Below are 10,317 nucleotides of genomic sequence, written 5' to 3'. Positions count from 1 at the left end.
GTATTTAGGCCACTCTGACCTCTGAGGGCTTGGAAAGGTCTTTGAAGTCTGGAACAATGTCAGAAAGGTGAAAGGAGAGACTTTTTAAGGGGAAGGAAAAAAAAAAGGTTTTTGGTCCCACCCAACCTCTATTTTTCTAAAAACAACTCAAAAATGCAAGATCAGTAGGAAAATCAAATCCATAAAAATATTAAGCTCAGTATGTAAAACTCCAAGAATTGTCACCTGGGATCTGACAGGGGAACATTTCATCCCCCAGTCCTGGAGACTTAAACGGTGAGGCTACAATTCCCTTTGCATCCACCCACCTTCTAGATGGCTCTTCCCTCTAGGCGTGCTCCAGGCTCCTGCACTAAGGAGAGGGAATTTCACTGCAGAACATTCAGGCGTGCAAACCGAGAGCCACAAATGGGTTTGAAACAATTTATGATATCCGGCCTCCTTCGACATGTATTAGCATATACCTGGTTTCTTTAACATACACTTTGTTTTTCCAAAACCACAAACATAGTTGCTGGAATTTCATGTGGAAGTGCTTAAGGGGCTGAAAGTTAACACCTTTGTGATCCTTGCAGCCTCACGGTGGCTGCTGAACAAAAGCCTCTTTGTCGAGGCTTTCTCGAAATGTTTTCTTAACATGTTCCAAGTAGTTTTAGGCCGGGAACTAAAGTAAACAAGATGTTACCATGATAAAAACACTTGTGAAAACATTACCGAGCGCACTTAGTAGTTTCTTTCACATAAAACGCTTCACAGTTTTCAGAAGTGAAATGCACAGGAAAAAAAAAATTTTTTTTTAAAGCGAATTAGTGATGAACTGTCCTCTACCATCTCCAGCCCTCGACCTTTTTGAAAGGGTCAAAGTTCCACCGCTGGGCATTTTCTTGCAACATTTCTCTCCCTGTCTTCTATTAGAGCACGTAGAAAGTTTACTTTGGCTTTAATAAGTAATGTACATCTGACTAACATGCAAAGGAATTTTGGTTTTGATTGTTTTGCCTGGTGCTTTTCTACATGAGAAATAACCAAAAAGTAAAAAATAAAAATAAAAACAAAAAAATCAAAACAAAACAAAACAAAAAAACCCAAATTCCTTTCAAATGGATACTAAGCAAGGACACAAATCATGCTTTTATTAGATGTTATACCAGCGACCATCAAAAAAAAAAAGACAGGGGAAATGGAAGTATTTTCCCCAGGCACATACGAGTACCTAGTATTTGGGAAACTATGGGTCTGTGTCTGATTTTTACATTCAAAGTTAGAAACAGGAAAATGTGGTCATGATTTAACCTTCAAATCCACTCCTCACCTTGCCACAGAATGGTATGGGCCCTTTTTCAAAAAGAAAAGGGAAGAATTATAGATCTGTATTTTTATCGGTGAAGACTGGGTCTTCAACCTCGTTTAAAAAGAAAAAGCCTGATCCCGACGGGAAGAGGATGGGAGAACTACCCCAGTTTCACCTCTCTGGATGGTACTGGGCTTGTTTTTGTTTTTCTGTTATCAGAGGATTCCAAGCAATGCAGGGCTGGCGGATTTCATTAGAGTTCTCCCGAGTACCTGCTGGCATCAGTGTGCTCCAACAAACACAACAGTCACATGATAACTCATGGTTAATAGATTAAAACAAAACAAAACAAAACAAAAAAAACAACACTCAAACTGCAACTTGTTTTGAGAAGAAACAGGGAAATAAATGCACACAAAAGACTGGGTATCTGCTGGTTCTGATAAAGCGCCCCTCAGCTGGCTGGGAGGGAAAGACAACAGGATGGTTATTTGTACAGTATTTATCTTTGAAATCAAGGGCCCTGTGGTATACCTCACCTTGGGAACAAACACTGCAGAATGATCACAGATGAGTGTCAAACCTCTGGTTTTGATTTACCAACAGTTATGGTATTTCTTCCTCAGGAAGGAAAAAAAAAAAAAACAGGCCACGTTTTCAGACCTGTGAGTCTCCCCCCTCCCTTCTCATAACCTGTCTCTCTGTTAACAGTGGCATTTTATTGTCAGATGGGATTTTTCATACTGAATAACTGATCTTGGCCTCTCTAAAAGTTCTCCCTTACCAGTCTGAGCAACAGAAGATTGGAAAACAGTTACCAAGCCAAGTCATGTTCTCATTCAAACTGAACCCTAAAAACCAGGTGGCAGAACCCAAGGCCACGTAAGTACAAAAGCCGCGGCAGTTGAGTCAAGTGGCTGTCTAAAATGTGAAGAAAAAGGAGGGCTCTGTGAATCCAGATGCAGCTGACCAGGAGAGCCGTGCCCAGGGGGTGCCAGACTGTGGCTCAGCTAAAAACCTAGTGACACCCAAAAACTTCACACTGGGTCAGAGGTCAGCACACCAGTCCAAGGGACACAGCCACGCCCAAACCTTACACGGCACCCTATGGCTGCTTCTGCGCTACAAAGGCAGAGCTAAGCATCTGTCTCAGAGACGGGCTGGCCTGCAAAGCCCACCATAGTTACCAGCTGATCCTTTAGAGGAAAAGCTGGCCACCCCTGCCCTAGGATCACGTTCGACTCTGTGGGACTTTTGTCCGGAAACTAATGGTTAAAAACTGTATCAAAGAACGGTCTCCTCTAACACATCAAAGATTTACATCACCACAGCCTCTAGGGACAAGGTCAAAGATATCTGGAGAGTTTCAATAATTTCTCTTTTAAAAATATACTTAGGTAGATAAGAAGTACTAATATTTTTCAAGGGTACTTGCTATGGGCCTGACACTTGACACAATACACCTTTTAATTTTCACAACCCTAAGAGCTGGTTATCATTACCATCCCACATCACACGTGCTGATACTGAGCTCAGAGAGCACCCTCGTAGCAAGTGGCTTCACTGCCCATTCTGCCTTTCTTCAAAGCTTTCTTTGCACCTGCTGCCTTAAGCAGAAAGCATATGGTTAATAAAATGAACTGCCTCCAGTCAGGTGGTATTTATCATAGAACAACTAAGAACAAGTCCTGTGAAGCCAGACTTGTCTGGGTTTGGATTTGGACTCCACCTCTTACTAGCTGTGTGATCTTGGGAAAATTACTTACCTTCACTGTGCCTTAGTTTCTTTATCTGTAGGTCGAGAGTAATACTACAGTACTACCACTATAAGGTGGTTGTACTAAATGTATTATATATAAAAAAGCACTTAGAATTGTAATATGGAGTTGGAATATGTCAAGCACGGTGCCAAGCACAGTTCAGGGCTATTTAGTTAAAAACTCTTACCAGGGGAATGTAAAATTAGGAAACTTAGAAGACAGATGAAAATATATATATATATATAAAGCAGTATCTAAATCAAAGTCAAGGTAATACTGCTTTTACTGAGTAAGACCACCTTGGAGAATCTAAGCACCGCTGGTACCAACTTGCTAAAACCGTTAGGGAGCCCCTCAAAAGTGGGAGAACAGGGGGAGAAGGCTGGGGCCAGGAATGAGGGGTTTTCAGAGTCTACAAATCTGGCAGTTTGAGAAGAAATGCTTGAAACATCACTTCCCGAAAACAGTGACTCCACTGATGTCACTCAAAGAGGCCACATGGGTTTTGCTCGAGCCACAAGAAGTATGGAGGCTCTTTCAGTCCAGTTCAATGGAAAGTAAAGCCGCTTTCACTAAAGTCGACGTGATTACCTTTAGGCTGAGCAGAGATGTGGGAGATGTGAATTCACAAGAAGACTCATTGACTTTCCACTGCTCTAGGCAAGATCTTGAACCCTGAAGACAACTCTAAATTTCCAACAAAAAAAAATTTTTCCAAGAGCTAAAATCATGCTGTAGAGGAAAATCAAAATCCTGAATTTGTCATATATGGCCAATCAATGTGTAAACTCAGAAAAGTTTCAAGAGAACTCTGACTTCCAGTGGGTCTTTCCTCATTCAACACTTAACTCTCCCTTTGCTGGTTTCCAATACTCATTTTTGACTCGTGGGAACCAAGGCTGTCATCCCCAGCCTCCACGTGGCTCCTGTGGGGTGAACATCTCCCTTTTGCTCTGAAGGTGGGCATGTGACACGAGCCTGACTACCTCCTTGCGATTGGCTCAAAGCCAGAACACACGACGCAATCTGGGCCGATGACGGTCTGCCCAGGACATCTTCCTGGAACTACTGGAGAGGAGATGCACCCTGGGATCCTAAACTTGTGGCGTGTAAATCTGCCTTCTTCAGTTCCAGCTGAAGACAGCCTGAGAGTGAAGGCAACACAGGCTAAAACAGACCTAAGGGACAATGAACCAGTATTCCAATAACCTCATTCAAGCATCAGGGTTCAGTCCAGTGGGCTGTACCACTGGACTTCCTAATTATGGGAGCCAGTTTTCATGCCTCAAACCCCCCTTTTTTTTTCCCCTGCTTAAGCCAGTTGAAGTGGGATTTCTGTAGTCTGCAAACAGAAGTCTCCCGACAAAAATACACCAATCAATAAATACAAGGAAATAAGCAACAGTTGCAGGAGCACCATGGGCATTCCAATTCCACTGAGCAACCCATCACGTCGCGTGCAAAACCACGATAAATAAGAGAGGGACATGAATAAAAGTGAAAACTAAATAGGTGGTTTTCTCTACAAGAGCCAAGCTCTTAATATCCTTAGACAAGGAAAGGGCTTTTTCCATAGGAACAAAGTCTAGGCTCCTATTCTATCTTCAGACTCTTTTCTTTAGAACTTGATGTGGTCTGAAAATCTCTTTGTGGAGGTATATTTGCCCCTCCCTCCCAATATATATATATACACACCTAACTGTCCACTCACGTAATAAATGAACCTAAGATTTGAGGATTAGGGTGAAAATACTTTATTAGCTAAAATTTTTAAGTGGTCAGTTGGAAAACTGCCCTTTTCCCTTGTGACTCTAAAATTGATACATGTCACCAAATGCTGATAGCGATTTTATAGTTCTAGAGATTTTATAAAATAAATCAGATTTATAGATGTTTACTGGCCATTCTATAGAAGTGTGAAAGGAACAGCAAGATAGTCATCAAAGCTGGCACTGGGCACAGAAGGTGCAATAGGAATTCAAAAGTGGTTCCTGCCAGGATCTTTTTCTTTCGCTGTCTAAATACAATTAGGCAAATGATCAGGAAATAACAAAACATGGATTCTACAATAAGTGATTTCTAAGAGAACAAAGCCCTGTAGCACTAACTTGAATCATCATAATTCTTAAGGGCTGTTGCTTAATTTAAAATAAAGTATCAATGCTCTTAAGTACTAATAATTAGAAACGATTTGAAATATCTGTTTAAAAATTTTTTTGAGTACTTAAGATTTTAATGACCACATAATAATGCTCTCGAAATAAAATATTAAAGCTGGGAAGCTATGAAATGAGATTCACAGGCTTCTATTCATTAATCAAAAAATGATATTCACCAAAACCACTTGCAGGTAACACGAGAGATATCTCTATGGGTGGCTTTATTAAAATATTTGTATCTAGGTCCATAAAGCTAGATATAGAGATTATTCTAATAATACAAAGACCATACAAAATCAGAGGCCTGCATGTAAATCAGTCTGCCTCTACTCTCTATTTCCTGGGGCTTGAATGAGACAGAAAAGCCAGAGGGAAACACCGCCACCCCCCAACACCCAATTTGCAAACCATCATGCACTTACACATACAGGAGTTTTATATGTGCATGTTTGCTTGTTGCATGATATATAAATATATTAAATATAATGTAGTATTATACTCAGTTCATACATCAATGATTCAATGATATTATGAATATATTTATGTGATGTCAATAATGCAGGGCAGTTTAGACTCAGTATTTTTAAAGGACAAGGCTCTATAGGTAAGGGAAATATTAAGACGCAGGGCAGACGCGTTTCCCTTCAGCTGTGAGAGGATTCATGTACCATTTACTCACAGCGATACTTTATCAGTGGTACAGATTCAAATAGGATAACCCAAGTTTTAGTCATACTTTAACTACAGGAATTAAACATACTCTGTTCTCCCTATAAGGACAAGAATCTGAACAAAAGTCAACACCAATACAGAAAGAGAAGAATCCAGCTGGTAACATTTCCTCGGCTTAGTATGGGGAGAATTTTTACTTAATACACTGTCATTCTGAAAAAATTAGTAAACACAGGCTCTTACTAGGAGTAGCAAAACTGCCCTTAAGTGTAAATCTTTTCTGCTTTACAATGCTACCCTCGATAGATTTTGTAATTATTCCTATGACTGTGCACTAGACCTGGTGATTTAGAGTCTGCTTTCAAAATGGTGGTGTGAAACCCTCCATCAGAAAGGCATTTCATGAGGAAAAGCATGAACAGTGGGAGGTGATGGCTATGTAAAAGAAGAAAGCAACATAAAATCATTCTTACTTTAGAAATGATTGGAAATCTTCGCACACTGCTTCACAGCCTGGCCACTTGCAAACGCCGTGTCCATAGAGAGGATGGCTATGGGGATGCTCCTCGTGGGGCAAACTGAAAGGAAATACACGGGGGACAAGAGAATGAATTTGCCTCCTGGAACCATCCCACCAGACACAAAAAGGCAAGAGGAGCCCGCCCACGTGGCCAAACGTGGACATGAACCAACCGCACTCTCCTCTTCCTGTGGAATTTACTACTGACTTCTGCGCTGTCATTTACTTACAAGCAAGAGTGAAACTTCAACACGTGAACAGTCCAATCTTAGAAATGTACCACCATGTATGAAAAATGCTTGACAGGCTTTTGTTTGAGGCCAAGCTCTCAGACTGCAAAGGAGTCTTTCAAAGGCTAGACTTATCATTTAATCTACATAATGAAAATTATTAAATCAGCACTTGATTTTAAGATTCTCTTGCTCTTCTCTACCTGGAATATTACACATTTTTTTCTCCTGCCTTCCACCACAAACAGTGTTCCCATAATTGTACAATCGTTTCACAAGTTAATTTTATCAAGCAAAGAACAGTGCCATTAAATTATTGAGAGGAAAATAATTCAGAAAGACAAATATATCCAAGTAGATGATTCACTTAAAAATTAATAGTGGCAGGAAGATTCTATCCCTAAAATTACTGACACCAAAAGTGAAAGAAAACTTAGCATGACCATGAAGGGGTTAATCCTCCAGTGGGGGTTCCAATCAATAGGTAATGATCTGGACACTCAGAGCCAAGTCATGGGATGCTTTGATCCCTGCCACATGGTGCTTAGGGACGTGTATCTGTTGCACTTGCCGATGCGCCCTGTTCTCAAATATTTTTCTATTAGATTTCTGCATCCAGGCATCTTTCAGACCGATTATTTTTTACAGTCGTTTCCATAACCTTAGATTCCATCAGATAGAAATGTAAAACTAACATTAAGAGGTCTGTTTTGTACTAAAGTACATTTGCTTCAAGGAAAGGGCTATTTTGCAACTTACTCCACTGCCTCTGCCTGACTTTGAACTTCAAGCACACTGAATTATTATATCACACACACACACACAGACACACAGACACACAGACACACACACAAGAGGCTTGTATTTTACATTACCACCAGGATGTGTATTCATATATTTTATTGATTCGCATTCACAGAGCAGACATACACAAATGCCACTTGTCCCTGACTTATAACATAATTAATACACAGTGAGCATATAATGAACATTTAAACTTAGGGTCATTAATACTAAACACACGTATACATCACACAACACCTTATCAAAGATCCATAAGCCTCCCTGTGGCTTTTGAATGACTTGGCTGGAAAGCTAATATAATTTTAAAATGCTAAACTATTTTGCCTTAAAGTAGAAAATAACTCTGGGAAACAACAAAAACAAAACAAAACCAAAAAGGCAGGAAACTGACTTACGAAAGCACTGAAAGATGCTCCCATGAGAGAAAAGACTGACACACGTGACCGAAGGTGGTCGCAGTGAGACTGATAAAGCCCAATAATAAATGCTATTCTCTGAGCAGTGAAGTGGGTGTAATTCCATTGGACCAAAGGAAAACGTGACTGCCTATCCATGCTCATCCTCAGTTATTTTAAAGAATAAAATAGGTATGATACAAAAACAGAATTTAAAAAAAAATTCTTTTTGGCAATATTTAAAATCCAAGAATTCTTCTAAGTAACTCTGAGAGGGAAGGAAATCATTTAAAAAGAAAACTGTTCCTACCAATATCTTAAAAAGAAGACAAATCCAAACATAATAGCTCTTTTCTTTACCAGTTTTATGAAGATTATATAAAGTATTTTCATAATTCTAAATGAGTTAGTACATATTTGTTGTAAAAACCTTGAAAATCTTGAAAAGTATTACCCTCAAATAAACATATACACACATTTTTGACAAACTAAGGCAGGAGTATTTATGTCATTCTCATGTTATCACCTAAGCCTCAAAACCCTTATTTACTGATGGGTAACAGTCCTTCCATAAACCATCTGAGCTCGAGCTCCCCGCCTAAGTATTTAGCTAACCGTTCCTCTATTATGGACCCTGAGATTCCTTTCATGTTTCTCATATTTATGAATAATGTTAGAAATAAAATTTACTGGCCCAAACATCCTGGTATATAACTGACTCTTACTGGAAGATACACTCAGGGAAATAGAATTAAATGAGTACTAAGTTCTAAAATCCACCAGTAACAGTATATTAAGTTACTTTTGAGAAATGCTCCATGCTCAGTACTTTCTCAGCCATTGTATCGATTTCGTGCCATTTTATAAAAGTTGGAAACAAGGCACTTCAACTAGTTAGGGACTGGAGATAAAATGTATATGATTTAAATGTGTCTGCCACCCCAAGCCTCTAACCCCATCTTTGGGCTGACTTATTTGTCAAGACTCCTTGGCCCGAATAAAAACTACTCTCCTCTAAGAATTTATTTTTAACTTGGTATCTTTATTTCAAAGTAAGGACAGACGACAACTCACTAAAGCCTTAGGAGGATAACCAGCTACACTTGAAGGCTAGAGAAACGCCAGCTCCTGGCACACATACCTACAAATGCACTCAGGAGACCTCTTAAGAATTTGTCTCTACATTAAAACTGTATTTTTACTACAAAAGGATTATATGCTCCTGTTTTTAAAAGTTCACCTCATACGGTGTTGGCTCCTAACCTGCCCCACCCCAGTCCCACACCTGACACGGTCCCACCAGGGTTAAACCACCCACACTGTCCATCAGTGCACAGCACCTTTCTTCTCCTGTTACTCATTTGCAAAAATGGAAACATACCATACATACTACTGTTGCTTGCTTTTCATATTTGGATACTTTAAAATATACAACTGTCTGAAATAAAGTGCTGGGCTTTGGAAGGAAAAAGAATAGATTGGCAGCAATGCCCTGGCAGAGTATCTCTAGAAAGATAGTAACAGTTGTTGCCTCTGGGGAGGGGTACTGGGGAGTTGGGGGGGGGGGAATGAATTTCCCCAGTATCACTTTTGGTATCTTTCAAAGTTTTTATTTTGCACGTTGAAGGTATTTTTTGCTGTGCAAGTGCTCTTTTTTTTTCCCCCTTCTTTTTTTTTTATTTCAATTGAAGCATAGTCACTTAGCAATGTTGTGTCAATTTTTGGTGTATAGCATAATGCTTCAGTCATACATACACATACTTTTTTTTCATATTCTTACATATATTATTTCTTTGGGGGGGATTAGGCTTATTTATTAATTTTTTTTACTGGAGGTACTGGGGAGTGAACACAGGACCTCGTGCAGGCTAGGTATGTGCTCTATCACTGAGCTATACCCTCTCCCCTCATACTCTTTTTCATTATATGTTACTACAAGATATTGAATATAGTTCCCTGTGCTATATAGTAGAAAATTGTTGTTTATCTATTTTGTATATAGTAGTTAGTATCTGCAAATCTCGAACTCCCAATTTATCCTTTCCCATCCCTTTACCCCCTGGTAACCATGAGTTTGTTTTCTACGTCTGTGAGTCTGTTTCTGTTTTGTAAGTAAGTTTGTTTATCTTTTTTTCTTTTTTAGATTCCACATATAAGTGATATCATATGGTATTTTTCCTTCTCTTTCTGACTTACTTCACTTAGAATGACGATCTCCAGGTAATTGGACACACAAAAATCCACACAGATACATACACACATTGGAAATATCAAGTGCTATGCAGGGCTCAATTTGCAGACCGTCACTTGCCCTGACGGTGGTATAGAGAACATGGTACACTTGCTGCCCGTGTGGCTGAGTCTCACTTTCGGCCTTTCAGTCATTCTGGATGAAGCATCATTAGACCTCACCAGCTAGACCTCTGAATGGGAGCTTTCCTGCTTCATCAGAAAAGTGAAATAAACCTTTATATTCTTACTGCCTT

General features: G+C 39.5%; 1 protein-coding gene across 11 annotated transcripts in view; it reads right to left on the bottom strand.

The window, feature by feature from the left end:
• The window catches only part of FOXP1 (forkhead box P1), a 549,899-nt gene that overhangs the window by 49,668 nt on the left and 489,914 nt on the right, over positions 1–10,317 (bottom strand). For all 11 annotated transcript variants that reach the window (XM_032458004.1, XM_014560759.2, XM_032458007.1 and 8 more), the window contains one exon: positions 6,356–6,460. In XM_032458004.1, coding sequence (XP_032313895.1) covers positions 6,356–6,460 — 105 coding nt within the window. The remainder of the gene's footprint in view (positions 1–6,355; positions 6,461–10,317) is intronic.

Source organism: Camelus ferus, chromosome 17 (genome assembly GCF_009834535.1).
Source record: "Camelus ferus isolate YT-003-E chromosome 17, BCGSAC_Cfer_1.0, whole genome shotgun sequence".
Taxonomy (NCBI): Eukaryota; Metazoa; Chordata; class Mammalia; order Artiodactyla; family Camelidae; genus Camelus; species Camelus ferus.
Note: the sequence above shows the minus strand (reverse complement) of the source record. Positions and strands in the feature narration are given on the sequence as shown.